The sequence below is a fragment of the Carlito syrichta genome, unplaced genomic scaffold (assembly GCF_000164805.1).
Source record: "Carlito syrichta isolate Samal-C Ts95f unplaced genomic scaffold, Tarsius_syrichta-2.0.1 Scaffold308095, whole genome shotgun sequence".
Lineage (NCBI taxonomy): Eukaryota > Metazoa > Chordata > Mammalia > Primates > Tarsiidae > Carlito > Carlito syrichta.
Window position 1 is genome coordinate 20,419 of NW_007252191.1, and position 21,585 is coordinate 42,003.

At 37.9% G+C, this 21,585-nt stretch overlaps 1 protein-coding gene across 1 annotated transcript in view; it reads right to left on the bottom strand.

The window, feature by feature from the left end:
* The window catches only part of LOC103267277 (laminin subunit alpha-2), a 443,000-nt gene that overhangs the window by 19,539 nt on the left and 401,876 nt on the right, over positions 1-21,585 (bottom strand). Inside the window, exons 48-51 of the mRNA XM_008064880.1 lie at positions 19,922-20,081; positions 15,283-15,407; positions 5,470-5,632; positions 4,623-4,767 (exon numbers count right to left, since the gene is read on the bottom strand). Coding sequence (XP_008063071.1) covers positions 4,623-4,767; positions 5,470-5,632; positions 15,283-15,407; positions 19,922-20,081 — 593 coding nt within the window. The remainder of the gene's footprint in view (positions 1-4,622; positions 4,768-5,469; positions 5,633-15,282; positions 15,408-19,921; positions 20,082-21,585) is intronic.

Genomic DNA, 21,585 nt, shown 5'->3' on the forward strand with positions numbered 1-21,585 from the left:
TTTTCCTCAATATTTACTTGAATATTTATCAGTTTTTATGTATTTGAATGCTTTATTACTTTTTATTGCTGAGTAGTATTCCATGGGAGGATACACCACAATTTGTGTATCTCCATTTACCTGCTGATGGAAGTCTGAGTTGTTTTTAGCTTTTGAGTCACACAGATACACGTACTCTGAACGTTCTGGTGCAAGTCTTTGCTTTCATGTGCCTTGGGTAAATATCTAGAGGTGAAATGGCTGATTCATGTGGTAGGTATATATTTAATTTTGTAAGAAACTTCCAGCCTGGTGGTGGTGTGTCATTTTGTATCCTCACCAGCACGTGTAAGCGTTCTAGTTGTTCCATATTCTTGCTAGCACTGGGAATGGTCAATCTTTTTAATTTTGGACATTTAATAACTGTGTCATGGTAGTGCACTGCAAATTGACTTTGCATTTCTTTAATGGCAAATCTCACTACCACTCTTATTTCAAGCATTATTTAGTTCCTGCCTCGACTATTGGTCAACCTAATTGGTCACCCCTGTTTCCACTTTGATCTTTTGGATCAAATATAGACTAATATACATAAACTGAAATTAGTAAGTCACATCTCAACTTAAAATCAAGTTCATTAGGATGAACCCCAACTCCTCAACATGGTTTAAATGACTTCCTGTGATCTGGTTCTTGTTAACATGGCTGGGGCTATCTTCCACCAAACCTTTGAAATTTAAAGGTCAGTAATTTAAAAGAAGTCCAAGCCGGGCTTGGTGGCTCAGTCTGTCATCCCGCGCTTTGGGAGGCTGAGTTGAGTGGATTGCCTGAGCCCGCGGGTTTGAGACCCGCCTGGGCAACTTGGTGAGACCTCATCTCTACAATAAATCAAAAACTAGCCTAGCATGGTAGCGTGCGCCTGCAGTTCCAGCTACTCGGAAGGCTGAGGCGGAAGGATCGCCAGAGCCCTGCAGGTCGAGGCTGCAGTGGCCAGGAGCGGCCACTGCACTCCAGTCTGGGTGACAGAGTGAGACTCCAACTCAAAAATAAAAAGTAAATAAAAAAAAAAAAAGAAAATAAGTTCAATTTTCCCCAAATAATCTATACTTTTCTATATCTTTATCTTTTCAGGTGATGCATCTTGCCCTGGATTACCCCGCAACTGTCTCTATCTCCCCCCCAAAATGCCTTGAGCTCATTTTGTGTCTTATCGCTTCTTCCATAGTGTCTACCATGAGGTTTACTGCATCCTATAGAATTTATTTATTTATGTAGCACAGATTATAAGCCACTCAACGGTAGAAACTGCATTCATGTACATTGATTCAGCATAGCATATGTCACATAGTTGGTATTTAATAAATGTGTCTCATAAGAGCTGATCAAAGCAGATAGCAAGGTTATTTTCCCAAGTCTTTTTCTTTTTAATTCTCTAATTTATATTTCACTGCTTTAAATGTGATCTTTGAATATTGCTACTGCAGATAAATTGCTATATTCTTGCACTCTGTCGAGAGTGCATTTTTAAAAACTTTATAAGAAGTCTACATATTTTTGTATTTTGTGAATTATTTGTGTATAACCTTTGCTCTTTTATCTATTGTGGCTTCAATGTTTTTATCTTTATGAGAAAAATGAAAATACCTAAGGCTGGTTGCGGTGGCTCACACCTGTATTCCCAGAACTTCTGGAGGCTGAGGCAGGGGGATTGCTTGAGCCCAGGAGATCAAGACCAGCCTAGGCAACACAGCAAGACTTCGCCTCTACAAAAAAATCAAAAAGTTAGCCAGGCATGGTAGCAAGCGTCTGAAGTCTCAGTTACTTGGGGGGCTGAAGTGGAAGGATTGGGAGATAGAGGCTGTGGTAGCTGTGATAGTGCCACTGCACTCTAGCCTGGGTGACAGAGTGTGACCCTGACTAAAAAGAAAAAAGAAAAAAAGAATGAAAGATTAATACATGTTATTTGACATGCTAGAATAATAATACTTTAAAAATAGCAGAAAAATATACTAACTATGAAAATACAAATGGAAAAATAGGACAGTTATACCTGTGTTATAATCAACAATGTTGCTTATTTGATTTGACAAGTTAGTGATGAGACATCAGAGGCAATTGAGAATGGGGAACAATTATGGGGCAGAGAAGGCTGAAGTTCCCAACCAGGTTTGAGAATCAAAGTCTAAACAACCGAACCTTCCAGGGCTTAAGGTGATGATTTTTTGTTCTTGGTCAGAGCCTCGCTCTGTCACTCAGGTGGGAGTGTAGTAGCACAATCACTGGCCACTGCAGCCGCGACCTGTTGGGCTCAGGTGATCCTTCTGCCTCAGCCTTTCAAGCAGCCAGAACTGCAGGTGCACACCACCATGCTAATTTTTTGATTTACTGTTGAGGCAAGGTCTGGCCAAGTTGCCCAGGCTAATCTCGAACTCCTGGGCTCAGGCAATCCTCTCACCTCTGCCTCCCTAAGTGCTGGGATTACAGGTATGAACCACCACGCCCAACTTGAATTTCTATTATTATTATTACTATTATTATTATTATTATTATTTTTGAGTTGGAGTCTCACTCCGTCGCCCAGACTGGAGTGCAGTGTCACGCTTCCGGCTACCGCAGCCTCGACCTGCTGGGCTCCGGCAGTCCTTCTGCCTCAGCCTTCCAAGTAGCTGGAACTACAGGCGCGCTACCACGCCCGACTAATTTTTGATTTACTGTAGAGACGAGGTCTCGCCACGTTGCCCAGGTGGGTCTCCAACCCGCGGGCTCAGGCAATCCACTCACCTTGGCCTCCCAAAGCGTGGGATTCTTATTATACAAGACCTTAGCCTCCACATCAAATATATCACACAGATCTTCAATTTTAAGATACTTAATGTCATTCAACTCCATTATTTCCACTCTCATGGTTATTCACTTATTTTTCATTCTCCTTTCTTTAGCTGGTTTACTGCAGACTGTAGTGACATCCCAAATTGTCACAAATCTACCCTCCAAGCTGCTGCTACAGCAACTTTACCAAAGCACGAGTCTGACGGTGTCACACCCTTGATTAAAACTTTTGAAGTTTCCTGTAGCTTCCAGGATAAAGTTGAAACTCACTCTCTTAGCTCCTAGGGCCCTTTATATACTGACTCTATTATCTCTTGGCCTTTTCTGATAATTTCCTGCATGCATTCATCTGCTTAGACTGAGGATTTACTTGAAGGTACTAAAAAGCACTTGCCAAAGAGTGTTCAGTAGAATGCTGATTGCAGGAATGGAAGGATTTCTGTGATGAAAGAAGAAATGCTGGGTCAAACAGAGGTAAACATTCTTCTACTCCACAGAGCTTCTAACATGCTAACACACGTTGTGTCTCTCTTACATGGGAACAACATATGCAGCAATACTCCAATGTAAAGAAGCGCAAAGCCAGTTTTTGTCCCAACTGAGGAGTTCCTTCAGAGCTTCATGTTCCAGAGAGATGCAGTTGAAAAGTGGGTATCATCCTCTCTGAGGGCTCCAAGCTTTCAGCACAATTTTCACCATTGAAACATCCATGTATACTTTCATCCAGAAAGCTCTTCTACTTATGCTCGAGACTCAGAGGCATTCCCCTGGGAGCTGGCCTGTTTGCCTTAAATGTTTCTCTCTTCTGAAATTGCTAGCCTGCTACACGCATCTCTATCACAGTAAGTCGCTCCATAACCATTGACACTTGTTTATCTCCCCCATTAGATGGCAAACTCCTTGACGGCAAGGATTTGCTGAGAGCTTCATTTAGGTCTTGCACCGTACTTAGTAGGAGCTTGACAGATACGGGTGACATGCAAGAACGAAACATGTTACACAGTTACATCTAAATGTTTATGCAATGTTGCGTTGGTATTGTCAATGTTAATTACATCTATTTATATTAGCAGAAGTATCAAAGTTCCATTTGCAAGTATTGGTAATGCCATAGTAAACAAAATTATAAGAATTATACTTAAATAGAAATAGCATTACAATTAAGAATGAATAGACTTGGATTTCTGTTTTGGTTGTGAGATCTTGCATATATGTCTGTGACCAGGTAAAAATTTGAGTGTACATCGTACTTTCTCTACCACTAGAATAAAATATTTGCTTATGTGATCAAATAAAATAATGTTTGTGAAAGTGTTTTAAAATGTTCCAGAACCATAAAAATGTCATGCCATTATTGATCAATCATTTATTTGCCTGCATGCACATTTTGGGTGCTTTTAATGAAGCAAAGAAGTGGTAGCTGTTCCCTCCCCACTCCCCCCTCCCCCACCCAGATTCTGCCATGGGCTGCCAAAGGCAACATCCTGGCGAAATAGGAAGAAAGGAAAAGCACATGACATTTTTCAAACCTACTACAGGATATAATTTTACAAGTTGTAAGACAGTTTTATGCTTTCAAATGAAGCTCTCCGTTTCAAAGGAAAATGACAGAAGACCATTTGGCTCTTCAACCAGTAATTTCTAACCCAAATCACCAATCATCTAAGTCAAAGAAATTACTGTATCAATTTTTCACTGAACTTGTGAGTAGCTAAAATTACAGACAGTGTTGGGTCTTTCTCCTGATCAGGTGCATGTGTGCTTTGGATAGCGCGATTAAGGTCCCACACTGCATTATTACTACAGGAACTCACCTTGTTTTTGAATTCTTGACAGGGTGAATGATTTCCATTTCCCGTCATTATGGTTTTGATTGCTGACAACGGAAGCCATTCCCGAACCCAGATCATAACTGACTTTTACGTGCCCCTCAGCAAGCTCTACACTCATGAAATCTTTCTATTAATAAAGGAAAAATACACCAGTGATTAGATACACAGAGAAATATGTGGGTATTCACTTTGTTTTGGTGGGGTTTAAAATAAGGCCTTATGGCTAAATTGCTGAATGTGTTGCTGTGTTATGGAAATCCATTTTGAAAACGGAATTGGTGTTGCTGTTTCTGTGAAATTTTGTCAGTGTGATGTTACTGTACAAACAGCCCCAACCAAATTTCTAGGACATATCCCTTTATTACAGTAGTAAAAAGTAGGTTTCTTTGAAAGCATATTAAGCAAACTCAATGGTATGTTTCCTTAAAGAATTCACTAAGAAATACTGACCTAAAACAAACAAACAAAAAAATGATCAAAGAATATTTAAAATCACCTTTTCAACTTAGGTCTCTGGAATAAGATTAAGGAAGTATTTTTCTGATGCAAGGTTACATGCTGGGAAAATACTTACTGGATACTTCTCTTAAAGGATTACATGGGGAGTTATACTGAAAATAATAGCAAATAAGTTATATCTGTGATTAAAGTTATCAATGAAAATATATAAACACTATGCATCTCACCAATTTTTGGCTGTCACACAAACTACTTTTTTAAAACAATAATTGATAATTTTATTAATAACGAGTAAGTGTTTTGAAATTCTCCCTAAAAAAAGCAAACACATTTTCAATCATGAAAGATCTGCCATGCGTATGATCTTTACCAGGTCTCGTGTGGCAAGATACATCAGGAGAGCACTTGAAGAAAATGTCCTAAACTTGAACATGACAGTGGAGATGTTGGGGTACCAGCGAATGGGGCGGCTGACCAGTGCGTAGCCTTCTCCATCAAACTGAATTGTCCCCTCACTATCTTCCACCTGAGGACTGAAGAGAGACATTTCACATGAATCAGAACCTGTCTGTTTAGTCTGTCATCATTCAATGTTTCAAACTATTTCTGGAACTGGATTGCGAGCTGTTACAGAGAGCAGAGACCATCCCAAATATGTCTTCAATCGTCCCACGTTTCTCCACCTCCACTGCCAGTGTCCTAAACTAAGTAACCACCATGTTTCAGCTTTCATTAGGTGTTAAATAACTAGGTCACTGGTGTTTTAAACATTTTCTATTTTGCAGAAGTTCTTGGTGGATAGCTATATTGACTTTTAAGTGTGTTTTAATGGTATTTACACAACATAGTCGGGTTTCTGGATGGGCTGAGAACACATTATTACATTTCCTATATGATAACATAATGGAGTACAGTCCCCTACTCTCTGAATACTCACCTTCCAACAGGGTTTTCTGGAACAGACTAGATCCAGACAATAAAGGATGCCTGTATTTATTTGTGTGATTTTTATCTGTTTCCTTCACAAGAATGTGAGCTCTATGAGACTACCTAGAGATTACGAACCAGTTCTCATATCAGGAACAAACTCAGCGTCTAGTACAGCACTTGGCTTATAGAATTCAGTCAATATTTATGGGAAGAAAAAGATTTAGTATAGCAAATTGCCTCACAGAGAAAGCATGTTCAATCAATATTGGTTGAATAATTAACAAACATCTAAGATGACTTGTGAATACAACATTCAAAATATATATTTTTTCAAATGTGAGGCTATATCCATCTATCTTTCATCTAAATATCTGATGTTGTTGCGGAGTAAGTCTCAATTGTGGGGACATCGTTGAGAAAGAGTTGCTTGCCAAGAGAGGCCAAACATCGAGATACAGTTAAGATGAGCCTACTTCACTTAACTTACTAGCTGGCACTAGCTCAAACAAGGAAAGTCTGGCTTTGAATTGGTGACTGTGGGAAGAAGAAAAACAGGAGAGAGTTCTTCTGGGTACATTCTATAATATTACAACATCTAACATTATAACAGAATGTCCTTAATTATTTTGAGTATATTTACCAACAAGCATAAAAGCATATGTTTTTATGATTAGTAAATGCTAAGCTTCTTAATTTGTCTTTTGTTTCTCTTTTGAACACTGATGTCTGGTCAAGTTAGTAAGGACAAATTATGCTATTTTAGAATAGCCATTTTCTTCCACAAGTAAGCTGTTATTTAGAGAACACAATGAAAATGGGCTTAAATGTATTAAAGTTTCATCATCATTTCAGTGCTCAGCTACATACATTTTATTTATAATAGTTTTTCTCTATTTTAATCTTAACGTGAATTTTAGAAGTTTAATAAAACTAAGATACACTTTTAAAATGTCTTTGATAGATGACTCTTTCTAAAGCATAACAATAATTATATCCCTTCTATTGACTATCTGATAAATGCAAATTTCTAAAACTGCCATTCTAAGGTCTTTTACAAAATCTTTTCTTTAGCCTTTCGTTTATATCTTCCTCATAAAGTCACTTCTGATCTTTAACAGAAACGATTGATCTTTATGTTAAAATGTGATCAACATTTTCCTGGAAAAAAAAAAAAAACCCAAAAAACAAACACCAGGGATTCCATAAAAATTATTTTTACAAATAACAGGGCTTATGGGAAAACAGGGTTGGGGTAGCTCACTCAAAATTTATGCAACTATGTAATCATAAAACTCACAAAACAATAACAACCCTAATCAAAATATTAGCTCAGCTCAAAAAGATACATTAAAACATTAAAAAATATAGAATTATGGAGATAGGACTAAGATGGAGAGAATTTCAGCTAGAGAGAATTTCTCCTACAGAGTAAACCAAGATAGAGAGATAGAGAGAATTTCACCCATAGAATAAGGCAGCTAGAGAGAGTTTCTCCTACAGAGTCAACCAAGATAGAGAGTTTTCCCAGAACCCAGAAAGGTATGGGGTCCATGAGTCTCCAAAGGAGTGATAACAACCACTTAGAGCAAAGAAGAAGAAGGAAAAAATCCACTGATCTAAGCTGGAACTGGCCAGATTCTCACCTGCACGACCACAGTCCACCACAGCTTCTGGACACAGCGGGGAAGGTGAGTGAGGGGAATTCAGGCATTCAGTGCTCCTACCACGAACTTGCAAGGCCCTCTGAGCCAAAGAATTTCCAAAAGAATCACTGCAAATAGGTCAACCCCAAGGCATATAATCATCAGGCTATGCAAATTTAATACAAAAGAAAGAATTTTAAGGGCAGTGAAACAAAAGCCTCAAATAACTTACAAAGGTAAACCTATCAGATCTTTCAGAAGAAGCCCCATAAGCCAGAAAGGACTAGAACCCCATCTTCAATCTCCTTCAAACAGCATCTCCTCAGTCAAACAAAGATTTTATATCTTGTAAAACAAAGTTTCATAAATGAAGGAGGAAAAAAAGTCCTTTACAGACAAGCAAACACTGAGGGAATCTGTCACCAGTAGACTGGCTCTACAAAGCAATTCTAAATACAGAAACAGAAAGTCAAAATACACCAGTAGAAAAATGCTGGAAATCGTAAAGTTCACAGGGCTTGTGGAATACCAACTCAATAGAGAAAATAAATAAATAAAGAAGCCAGATAGCAACCAGTATGATGAATGGAACAGTACCTTACACATAATTATTAACTCTGAACATAAATGGTCTCAATGCCCCACTAAAAAGATATGAACTGGTAGTGTGGAAAAACAACAACAAAACACAACCCAAATATCTGCTGCCTTCAAGAGACCCATTTAACTCACAAAGCCTCCTATAGCCTCAAGGTAAAAGGGTGGAGAATAATATTCCACATAAATGGAAACTAAAACTGAGCAAGAGTAGCCATTCTCATATCAGATAAAACAGACTTTAAATTAACAATAGTAAAAAACAAAAAAGACAAAGATGGTTATTATATAGCAATAAAGAGATTAATACAATGAGAAGACATAACAATTTTAAATATATATGCACCTAATACCAGAGCCCCCAGCTTTTTAAAATAAATTCTACTACACCTAAAAAAGTGATAGACAACAATACAATAATAGAGACTTCAACACTCCACTGACAGCAATAGTCAGATCATCAAGGAAGAAATTCAACAAAGAGACATTGGAGTTAAACCAGACTCTACAGCAAATGAGACTAACAGATAGTTATAGAACGTTCCATCCTAAAACTACAACATATTCATTTTTCTTATCAGCACATGAAATATTCTCCAAGATAGGTCACAAATCACATCTCAGTAGATTCACAAAAACCAAAATCATATCAAGCACCTTCTCAGATCACAGTAGAATCAAACTAGAAATTAACTCCAAGTAGTACTTGTAAAACCAAATGAAAACATGGAAGTTAAACAATTTGCTCCTGAATGATGCTTGGGTCAGCAATGAAACCAAGATGAAAATTTAAAAATTCCTTGAAATGAATGACAACAATGAAACATATTTTCAAAACCTCTGGGACACAGTCAAAGCTATGCTCAGAGGAAAATTTATAGCCCTTAAGGCCTACATTAATAAGACTGAAAAATCACGTATTGACAACCTAACATCACACCTCAAGGAATCAGAACAAACCAAACCCAAAACTGGCAGAACAAAAGAAATAACGAAGATCAGAGTGGAACTAAATGAAACTGACATAAAAACAAAGGATCAATGAAATGAAAAGTTGGTTCTTTGAAAAGATAAACAAAACTGATAGACTGCTAGCTAGCTAGATTAATTAAGAAACAAAGGGAGAAAACTTAAGTTAGCTCAAACAGAAATAAAAATGGAGACATTACAACTGATATGATAGAAATTCAAAAGGTCATCCAAGGCTATTATGAACATCTCTATGCAAACAGACTAGTGGAAATTAATAAATTCTTGGAAACATATGACCCCTCAACCTTGAATCAGGAAGAACCAGAAGCTCTGAACAAACTAATAATGAGTAGAGAGATTGAAACAGTAATTAGAGGTCTGCCAAAAACAAAAAAGTCTAGGACCCGATGGACTCACAGCTGAATTCTACCAGAACTTCAAAAACAAAAACAACCAAAACAACCAAAACACAACCTGGTACTAATTTTACTGAAGCTATTCCACAAGATTGAAGTGAAGGGAATCCCCTTTATTTCACTCTATGTGGCCAGTATCACCTCAATACCAAACCAGGAAAAGACACAACCAAAAAAGCAAACTACAGACCAATATCCCTTATGAACATAGACACAAAAATCCTCAACAAAATATTAGCAAATTGAATTCAACAACACATAAAAAAAACAATATACCAAGACCAACAGGGTTTTACCTCAGGGATGCAAGTGTCTTTCAACATATGCAAATCACAAAATGTGATCCACTACATAAAAATAATTAAAAACAAAAATCATTTAATTATTTCAATAGATGCAGAAAAAGCATTTGATAAAATCCAGCATCCTTTCATGATAAAGACCTTCAGTAAAATAGGCATAGAAGGAACATTCCTCATAATAATAAAATCTATACACTACAAACCCACAGTCAATGTCATCCTGAACAGAGAAAAGTTGAACACATCCCTCCTCAGAACTGGGACAAGACAAGAATGTCCACTTTTACCACTATTATTCAACATAGTACTGGAAGTCCTAGCCAGAGCAATCAGGCAAGAAAAAGAAATAAAGTATATCCAAATTGGAAAAGAAGAAATCAAACTATCTCTGTATGCTGAGGATATGATCTTATAACTAGAAAATCGTAAAGACTCCTCCAAAAGACTCCTGGACTTGATAAATGAATTTGGCAAAGTTTCAGGGTACAAAATCAACACAAAAAAAATCAGCAGCACTTCTATACACCAACAGCAATCAAGCTGAGAATCAAATCAAGAACTCAATTCAATTTACAATAGCAGCCAAAAAGCTAAAATACTTAGAAATATATTTAAAGAAGGAGGTAAAAGGAGAAACATCCATGCTCATGGATTGGAAGACTCAACATTGCTAAAATGACCATATTGCCCAAAGTAATCCACAGATTCAACAGAATCCCTATCGAACTACCAATTTAGTTTTCCACAGAATTAGAAAAAATAGTCCCCCAAATTCATATGGATCTAAAAAAGAGGAAGAATAGCCAAAAGAATCCTAAGCAAAACAAAAACAAAAACAAAAACAAAACTGGAGACATCACATTACCTGACTTCAAATTATACTACAAGTAACCAAAACAGCATGGTACTGGTACAAAAGCAGACACATGGACCAATGGAACAGAATAGGGAATCCAGAAATAAGCCCAAATACTTAAAACCAATTGATCTTTGGCAAAGCAGATAAAAACAAAAAACAAAAAAACTAAAAAAAAAACACTGGGGAAAGGACACCCCATTCAACAAATGGTGCTGGGAAAATTGGATAGCTACATGCAGAAAAGTGAAACTTGAAAATTTCTCTCCCCATATACAAAAGTGAATTCAAGACGGGTTAAAGACTTACATGTTAGATCGGAAACCATAAAAATTCTAGAAGAAAGCATAGGGAAAACTCTTTTGCCCAGCACTTTAGGAGGTGGAGGCCAGAGAACTGCCTAAGTTCAGGGGTTCAAGACCAGCCTGGGCAACTTGGCAAGACATCGTCTCTACAATAAATCAAAAAATTAGCTGGGTATGGTGGTGCATGCCTGTGATTCCAGCTACTTGGAAGGCTGATGTGGAAGGATTGCTTGAAACCAGCAAGTCGAGGCTGTGGTAGTGGTAAATGTGCCACTGCACTCTAACCTGGGCAACAGAGTGAGACTTTGACTCAAAACAAAACAAACAACAAAAAATCCCCCCAAAACAAAACAAAAACTCTTTTGGACATCATCCTAGGCAAAGAATTTATGGCTAAAACCCCCAAAGCAAAAGCAGCAGAAACAAAAATAAACAAGTGGGACTTATAATTAACTAAAAAGCTGCTGCACAGCAAAAGAAATAATCAACAGAGCAGATAGGCAACCCACAGAATGTGAGAAGATATTCACAAACTATGCATCTGACAGAGGACTAATATGCAGAATCTACAAATAATTCAATCAAATTAACAGGAAAAAAAGCAAATGATGCCATTAAAAAGTGGGCAAATGACTTGAACAGTCACCTCCCAAAAGATGATATACCAATGGCCAACAAATATATGAAAAAAGGCTCATCGTCAGGGAAATACAAATTAAAACCACAATGAGATACCACCTTATACCAGTCAGAATGGCCATTATTAAAAAATAAGAAAACAATAAATAGGCTCTGGTGTGGATGTGGAGAAAAGGGAATGCTTATACGCTGTTGGTGGGAGTGCAGATTAGGACAATCTCTATAGAAAGTGCTATGGAGACTACTCACAGAACTGAAAGTAGATCTACCATTTGATCCAGCAATCCCACTACTAGGTATCTAGTACAGGATAGAACCAGGCATCTAGCTCTAGAAGTTATTATGTTAAAATGACTGTACTGCATGTTTGTATAGTTCACAATTGCAAGGATGTGGAATCGCCCTAAATGCCCATAAATCAATTAGTGGGTAATGAAAAAGTGGTATTATATACATTAGGGAACACTATTCAGCTATCAAAAAGAATGAAATGGTGTCTTTTGCAGCAACTTGGAAGGAGTCGGAGAACATCATCCTGGGTGAACTAACTCGGGAACAGAAAACCAAACACCGCATGTTCTCACTTACAGGTGGGGGCTAAACTAAGGGCCTGAAAAGGTGTAGGGAATGGAATGATGGACACTGGAGCCTCAGAAGGGGGAGTAGGGAAGGGTGGAGGGACAGAAACATTACCGGCTGGGTACAACGCACACAGGTGGGGGTGGTGGGCACGTTGAAAGCCCAGACCAAAAACTCTTTGTATTCCCCAAAACTATTGCTATAAAAAACAGAAAGGAGGGGAAAAAAAAAAAAAAAAAAAGGACACAGCAGCAAATTAAATGCAAAGCCCCCCCACCAAAAAAATATTTAGCCGTAAGTTCTTTGCCTACATTGATGTCCCAAAGAAGTGTGTGTGTGTGTGTGTGTGTGTGTGTGTGTGTATGTGTGTGTGTGTGTGTGTGTATGTGTGTGTGTTCATATATATACACGGGGGTGCCAAAAAATGTATAGACATATTAAGCAATGCTATGCATGTATTACTTTTCAAAGTTGAATTAAATCACAGTAGCAATGTGTAGCATGACGTTTGCTCAGTGGTGCTTCTGCTATTTTCTTTTCCTGTCACATGATGATGTTAGCACCCATTTGATTAGCACCATCTTTTGAATGGACGTCATCCTTAAAATGTGCATACTTTTTTTTGACACTCCCTGTATATGGGGGGTGGGGTGGAGAAAGAATATGAATTATTTCAGAAAACGCAGGACTAAATCTTAAAGGAAAAAGTGAAGGTAGTTTGGTGACAAGGGGTGCAAGGAAGGGTTGACACTGCCCAGTGACAGAAATGTGGTAATGTGAACTGGTTAATGAACCCTTCCAAGAAAGAGAGCTTGGCCAAATGAAGCCGAAGGCAAGTGCATAGGTGGACGGGCCTGTGTGCAGGCCTGTGTGGGCGCAGTACTTTTGAGCTGATGTCTTCAGCTATGTTGGCTCACACTGTATTCAGCTACCCGTACTGGGTGGTGAAGAGCATGCCTATGCTGAGAAGAACAGTGCACAAACCTAGGAGGACGTGGCAGCTTACCTCCACCATTCTCCTATTTGTCAGTCCTGCAGAGGTAAACTCACACTTGCTCTTTTCTAAAAGCACTCTGGTTTTCCAACCTCCTACCTTTGCTTTAGCTGGTCTCTGGGGGACTAGAATGCCACCCACACACTACCTGCTATCTCCGCTTATCAAGACCCACCTCCAATGTCACTTTCTCCATGAAACAGATCTTCATGCTCTTAACCTGCCGTGAATAATCAGAATATACTGAGTGCATCTTTTTAAAAGAATTTTTAGTATGCCCTATATTTGGACTATTTTAGTGTTTGTCTTTTCTTCCCTTCTTGGTGATGTTTCTTGATGGCTGGGACTAGACCGTATTCTACCTAGTCTCAAGCTGTAAAGATGAATCTCTGTAACCTACAAAACACCCTAGAAATATATAAGGATACTATTATAATTATAGTAATTAGTATAAAACTTTAAATGTTGACAGTGAAAAATCTTTGCAGAATTGATAACTAGTGATGTTACAGTCTCATACGATGTGCAGTTCTCAATAGATATTTAAATGCTTTAGATGTTTTGTTGATAATAGGCTATTAAAATTCCTACTCAGAAATTAGCTAAATAAATACTTAGAGAAAAATTTATGTTTGTTTGTGAATAGCAGAATATTAATGTGGACTTCATTGTCTTTGGTGTATTGAAATAATTTTACAGACAGCTTTCCATGTTAGATTTTATTGAAAACTATTGACAAAACCATTGTAAACTGTGACTGAGTCAGGCTTTGAAAAAATTCTCAATATCTTGTTGGCAAGTCTATGATGCCAAAAAAGAGAGGGTTGAATGTTTAAACTTACAGAGTGATAATATTTTGGGGTTCTCTTCTTCCTTGGAACTCTAGAGATATTGAGAAGGAAAAGCGAGGTACACTTTGCTACATTAGTGAGAAGTTTGGGTGCTGGAAATGTGTGTATGCCTTTTAAATTGGAAATAAAAAATATGAACTCCAAAGCACCTAATGGTTTTTAAGTTGCTATGTGTGGCACTTTAAGCTTCCAGGTATTTAACTTATATAGTTTTGATTTAATATAATTAAAATTGTTTTAAGCTCCGGTGATTAGTGGGCTCTAGGATTTTTATGCTGAGAAATCCTGTACTTCTAGTTAAATGTCTTATATCCTCTATTTAATTTTATAGAAACATATTAATTATCTATATAATCTTTGTATGCTAGATATGTTAAATATGTTAGGTACATTTTATAAAAAATATTCTCTGTAGTTGCTTTAAATGTTCAGATGTTAAATATTTTCAAATTCCTGTTTGTTCTAACCTCTGCCTTACAGTTGATGGTGTGTATTATGGCATTTTCTCTTTCCCAATCTTGGGTCCTTGTTCTCTTTCTCTCCTTAAGCAAATCTTCAAATTCCATAGGTTTCCACTTGAAGCCCTTATAGGAGCCTGTGTATCAATTTAAAAAATCCCGTTGGATCTAAAATCTGGGCTAGGGATCTATATTTTGTTATAAACATAAGTGGGCTAAATCCATGCTCAGTGAGACCTGAAGCTTAATCAGTTTGGGAAGAGTTCTCTTTAAGAAAAAAGAAATGATGACCACAAGATCCCTACAGACACACAAAACCTCCTGAACACAAAGGAATGTCGGAGTGGAAAGGGACTACACTTTTAACTGATTGTGGTCAAAGTATTTTACCTCTGCAGATTTTAGAAAAGCATGTGGCCATGGAAAGGTACTTTTAAGTCGCCTCCCAGGGCCTTGGAGAAAGGCTGCACAGGTGCAGGCAGGGACTCGAAGTTTCCTTAGCTTTGGCTGAGTCCACCTCTGAGCATAGCCGTTTCAAACCTACTCCACGCCCTCCACGTGATAACAGAATACTGCACGGTAAAATTAAAGCTTTTGTGATGCACAGCATAGACCTTGGGAGAATTCTCAACTCAACTCACCTGACAGTACATCCTTTGCAATCACCTTCTTTTTCTCGGAAATTCCACAAGCCTATGGGTTTGTTGTCAAAGTATGTTTCTCCCATACAGCCAGTGAATGTAGTCACTCGTACAGCATCAGCCTTCTGCGGAAAGAAATAATTGTATTTGTTAGAATTTAGAATTTCACAAACCATCTTGGAATATCCATGAGAGTTACTCTCAGCAAAAACCAGTCATTATTATTCATTTCTTCTGATACTTTTAGTTTTGCACATATGCATCCGTTTACTGCTCTATACTCTTATAATGATATATTTAGGCCCGGCCCCGTGGTTCAGTCTGTCATCCCAGCACTTTGGGAGTCTGAAGTGAGTGGACTGCCTGAGCCTGTGGGTTCAAGACCAGCCTGGGCAACTTGGTGAGACCTCGTCACTACAAGAAATAAAAAAAAATTAGCTGGGCATGGTAGCGCACGCCTGTAGTTCCAGTCACTTGGAAGGCTGAGGCGGAAGGATCACTGGAGCCCAGCAGGCTGACGCTGGGGTGGCTGTGAACATGCCACTGCACTCCAGGCTGGGTGACAGAGTGAGACTCCAAGTCGGCAACAACAACAAATTATATCCTTATAATTCTATCTGCTACTCCAGGATGGGTCCACAAAAAGAGAAATGCTCACATATTCCATCAACTGATCCCAGCAATTTTTGTTTTGCGCTGTTTATCACCATTAGTAAGTGAACACTACCTAGCTTCTGACCTGAGATGAGCTGCTGACGTTCTAGACGATTCGATTCTTTTGTCTGTATCATGGGATTATTGTGGAAATAAAATTAGATAATTTATTTATGGTACCCATTTTTTTTAACGTTTAACAGTTTTTTTTCAAAATAAAGAATATGTAAATGAACAGCCAGATGAAGAGGGGCCTAGGGTGGGGTCCAAGCACAGGAAAGGCTCCAAGCACAGGAGCTTCTGGTTCCTGTGTAGTGGGGCTGGCTCATAGGGTACCAAATTTAGTGATTGACACAAGAAAGGTGTTTAACGAATTCTAGTGCTCCTCTATTTTCTTTGGGCAAATCTAGGCCACACATACACTAAGATCCTCCCCCCCCCGCCGCCATGCTCAGGAGAAAGAGTATATCCTGACAACATAAAAGGTATTTTTAAAGTGCTAGCATGCATATAAATTATCTCATGGTAGCCAGGCTCGGTGGCTCAGCCTGTAATCCCGCGCCTTTGGGAGGCTGAGGTGAGTGGATTGCCTGAGCCCGCGGGTTCGAGACCCGCCTGGGCAGGCGAGACCTCATCTCTACAATAAATCAAATAATTAGCCGGGCATGGTAGCACACATCTGTAGCTCCAGCTATGTGGAAGGCTGAGGCCGAAGGATTGCCGGAGCCCAGCAGGTCGAGGCTGCGGTGGCCAGGAGCGGCCACTGCACTCCAGTCTGGGTGACAGAGTGAGACTCCAACTCAAAAAAAAAAAAAAAAAATTATCTCATGGTAGTGCTATTCTAAATTTTTCATTTTTGGTCACAGTCGAGCAAATGTTCAATTCAAGAGACTAAAGAAAAAGGAATCAGTTTTGTAAAAGAAAAGATGATGGTTGGTGGTATTGGCTGGTATAAACATCAAAGGACCTGCTCGATAAATATCTGTTGAATTCCAATCAACATCCTCACAAAGACATGGTGACATCCTCAGAAAAAAGTCTTAAGCTTGATACAGACTTTAATCACAAAGAAGTAGAATGTCCTGGTCCATTCTATAGAAACTTGTTGTAAATTTAAAAAATGATTTGTTTTGGCATTGATGTAAGTTAATATAGTCATGTGTCTCAATGATATTTTGATCAATAATGAACAATGTATACAATAGTGGTTCCATAAGATTATAAAACCATATTTTTATGGTAAACTTTTCTATGTTTAGATATACAAATACTTGCCATTATGCTACAATTGCCTATGGTATTCTGTACTGTAACATGCTGCATAGGCTTGTAGCCTAGAAGCAATAGACTATACCATATAACCTATGTGTGTTGTGGGATTCACAATCTAGGTGTATGATGTGTGTAAGTACTGTATGCCCTGTGATGTCCTCTCAAACATGAAATCACCTAATGATGCCTTTCTCAACACTTATCTCAGTTGCTGAGGGAAGCGTGACTGTATGATATTCTGGTGCCTATAAATGTAAAACTCAATGCCAAAGTTAACCTGCATTTATTTGAATTATCTGGGAAAAACAGTGAATTAACATGTTTGGGTTTTAGAACAAATGAAAGAAGATGGTCACTAAATAGTTGAAAATGTATAGTAATTTTAGGGTAAACTCATCAACACATATGTCCTCCCATCATTGTGACCAAGTGTTGCAGAGACACGCAAAAACAAAGCCCCTGTCATTTACCAGTCAGAGTAATCCTTAGATGCTCTGTTGTCATTTGGAGTCTTAATTTTCTAGAGGTTGATTATTCTACTTGTGAATTCTACTTTCTTTTTGCTTCTCTTCATGTCCTGAAAAGCTATACTCCAGATTTTTCCCTGTTCATTTAAATTCTTGACAGCAAGTTCACTTGGTTATTTGGTTTTAGTGTTTGGTTCATATCTTGGTGTGGCAGAAGCCTTGAAATTCGTGACCAAAGTGATTTCTTAAGATTTTCTATAGATTTCATTTATCTATGTTTTCTTTTTTTTTTTCTCAAAGACTGATAGAAAGTTACATTGACCCAATGACATCTGCATAATAATTGTTAGTTAAGGTACAATTTAAGGTGTGACTACTATATCTTAGGCATTTGTCACACACTTTATACACATAATCTATCTCAGGGGTCCTCAGACTTTTAAAACAGGGGGCCAGTTCATTGTCCTTCAGACCGTTGGAGGGGCGGACTATAGTTTAAAAAAAAAAAGGAATTTTATCTCATAATTCATTGTGGCAAGTGAAGCAAGGTAATGTGCCTATTAACTTATGTTCAAAACCTAGCTTTGCCACTAATTGCTGTGTGACCTTGGTCAACACATTTAACTTCTCTCTTCCTCAGACTCCTTAACTATCAAATAAGGAGAACATTACCATCTGCCTTGCTCTCGGCTGAATATTTGTATCCCTCCCAAAATACACATGTTAAAATGCTACCTTCCAAAGTGATGGTATTAGTAGGTGGAACACTTGAGAGATGATTACTTCGTGAGGGTACAGCCTTCATAAATGGGTTTAGTGCCTTGATAAAAGGGACCCCAGAGAGCTCCTTCGCCCCTTCTACCAAGAGGACACAGTAAGAAGGCACCTTCTATGGGAACAGGCCCCCACTAGACACCGAACCTACCGGTGTTTTGATCTTGGCCTTCTCAGCCTCTAGAGCAGTGAGAAATAAATTTTTGTTGTTTATCAGTTACCCAGTTTTATGATATTTTTGTTATAGCAGCCTGAATGAACTAAGACGTATCTTCTGGAGTTGTAAAAATTAAGCCAGTTAATTCATATCAATTACTTAGAACATCATTTAGCACAAAAGGAGGGCTATAAACTGTTATAAGTTTAGTATTATGTCCTACAATATGCAAGGAAAGTAGATATTTTTAATACCTCTTTTCTAATTGAGAAAACTGAAGCCCAAGGGGTTAAGCGACTAGCCCAAGGTCATATTTTAGTAAGTGGTAAAGGAGGAAATCCAATCTGGATTCGATTTCAAAATTCATGGTTTCTTTTGAACTACTGCTTGCTATCCCTATATTTATATTTCTGGGAAGGAGAGAAAGTGGGTAATATGACTGTATTTACTATGCGCTATATATATTTATATGAAGTGCTAAGAAATGAGACTGAGAAATGAGGATGGCTTAAGTGTGTAGTTGTGGAACCAATTTCCAACCCTTAGAGTCACATCTCATACGCAAAGCAAGTAAGACAACCTCACTCTATATGAAGGTTGTGTTCTCATAAACTGAGGGTCACCCTAACTTTTCACATTTTCTGACTAATCTTGTCCCAGGGTGATTCTGGCAAGCCTAGAATTATCCATTATATTTGGCTGTGTTCTTGCATCTTATCCACAGTCGTTTTCCAACACCTAATTCCATTTAATCAACACAAACTTCCTTAAAATGCAGGCACTTTGCAATTTGAAATGCACAAGGGCCTGCCATGAAGCAATTATGAATATTAAGTGCATTACCCTATAAGACTCAGAAGAGCAACTCGAAAACTTTTAAAATCAGATCATGATTCGAAAGCTTATGGCTCCCGTGATATTTCCCAAGGTATTCATAAATCTTTTAATTAGATGTGAGTATGAACTTTATAGCACTTCATATCTATAAATCATAAACTGATTCGGAATATGAGGTATACTTAAAAAACATTTTGCTCTTGAGGCAACTAAAATAAGAATATAAAAAAAATTGATGTCACAGATAAGGACAAAACAACAACTGTTTAAGTAAATACACATAGGCATAAAAGTATTGTGTCTCCACAGTGAATATTTAAGGAAGAAAATTCTTACTCAAAATAAACCCATGTTTTCATAAACTCAAGTTAAGTAAAATGTGGTCAAGTTTTACAGAGATTTTTCATGCTTTCTCCTCAAGCAATCATGTCAGGAGTTGTCAATAAAGATGAAATAAACAGGAGGAGGAACACATTACCTTTATTTTCCCAGTCAAGCCGCCAACAAACAGCATTGCATTTGCATCCACATCTAGAATAGTGTACCCCGGAGGAGATGCTGAGTAGTACGTGCCAGGTACAATGCTGGCTTTGGGTCCATCCAGGGCTCTCACAGAAATAGTTCCATTTCTCCCAGTTCTTTGAGGGCACATGTTGAAATAAAGTGGAAAGAAAATCCAGAAAATAAGATATGTCTCACCACTTCTGATAACTTGAGGTTTAAAATGTAAAGTCTTGTTTTAAAAATGTAAGAGGCAGTTGAGTGTTTAGCTTCAAACATTCCAGATTTGCTCAATCTCAAATAAATACTCAGAGTCTGATCTTTGCTGAATATTCACCCTCAGATTCGATCAGAGCCAGAGAGCACCATATCCTCATTCTGTGTGTATTCATTGATAAGAAATGACACAGCAGAAATTCACTGATGAAGTTGCTATTGGTTGAGTAGAAAGCCTTTTTCCAATTGCTTTACGTAATAATTTACTATTTACCAAAACATTCAATTTAAATGAATTTATACCACTTCATTTAGCATTTTGTCTAATTTAATTCAGCAAGTGGATCCCAAATGAGCCATTTCTCGACACCGTAAGCGGCATAATTTCTCCCAAAATTCTTTATAATATCTTGGATCCAAGTTTGCTGAAGTAGTCTCTCTGGAATTGTATGCCTTTTATTGTTTGGCACACCATTGTAATGTACAGAGTACAATGCCTAGTCTTCAGAGTTGTATATACAAATTGTACACAGAAGTTTACTTTTAAATTTAATTAGCAGAATTTTGAAAGCTATTTTCATTTTCTTTTTAAAGTGATTGATATCCATGAGTTGTTAAATACGAAAATCTGGTTTCTCTTCTGAGACAAGCAGTCATAACAAAACTTCAGTGTCATATTTCTTTGCCTGCTGTCACATTTTGGTAATCTTTTTATCTTTGAAGGTGTCACATTTTGGTAATCTTTTTATCTTTGTTAAGTGAAATGCATGGTAACAAAAGAATAAATTTATCAAATAAGGCTCGTTTTCTTTATCAGAATTTATCTCTTCAGAAAGAAGAACTGCACTTTTTGCTTTTTGAGTATAAAGGCCCTTAAGCCCAGGAAAGTACTTAATCCTAACACCATCACACATGCCAACACTTTGTCTCTCCTGTCTCTCTCTCACACACACACCTGCACACACTCACATTCTTTCTTTCTCTGGTTGAAAATCTTTAAAAAAGAAATAAAAATATTGCCTCTCATTTTTTTAAAGGAGATATGGTCTTGCTATGCTGTCCAGTTGGAGTACAGCACCTATTCACAGGCACACTTATTACAGACCACATACTCTAACTCCTGGGCTCAAATGATCCTCCTGCCTCAGTCTCCCAAGTAGCTGGGACTGCAGGTGCATACCTCTGCACCCAGATCCTTCTTTGAAGCTTTTGGTTATGGAAAAATTTGAGTATATACAAACAGAATAAAACTCTATGTATCCATCACCTAGATTCAACAATGATGGATTTATGAAGTCTTCTCTATCCATCTGTGATTAGCTTCATGTCTAGCCTTAGGCCTTTTGTCATATCTCTACTGTTAGCCGTTTTGGGTTTGAGAGTTGAGAAAGAGAAGTTGAATTGAGAGTTGAAAAGGAAGAGAAA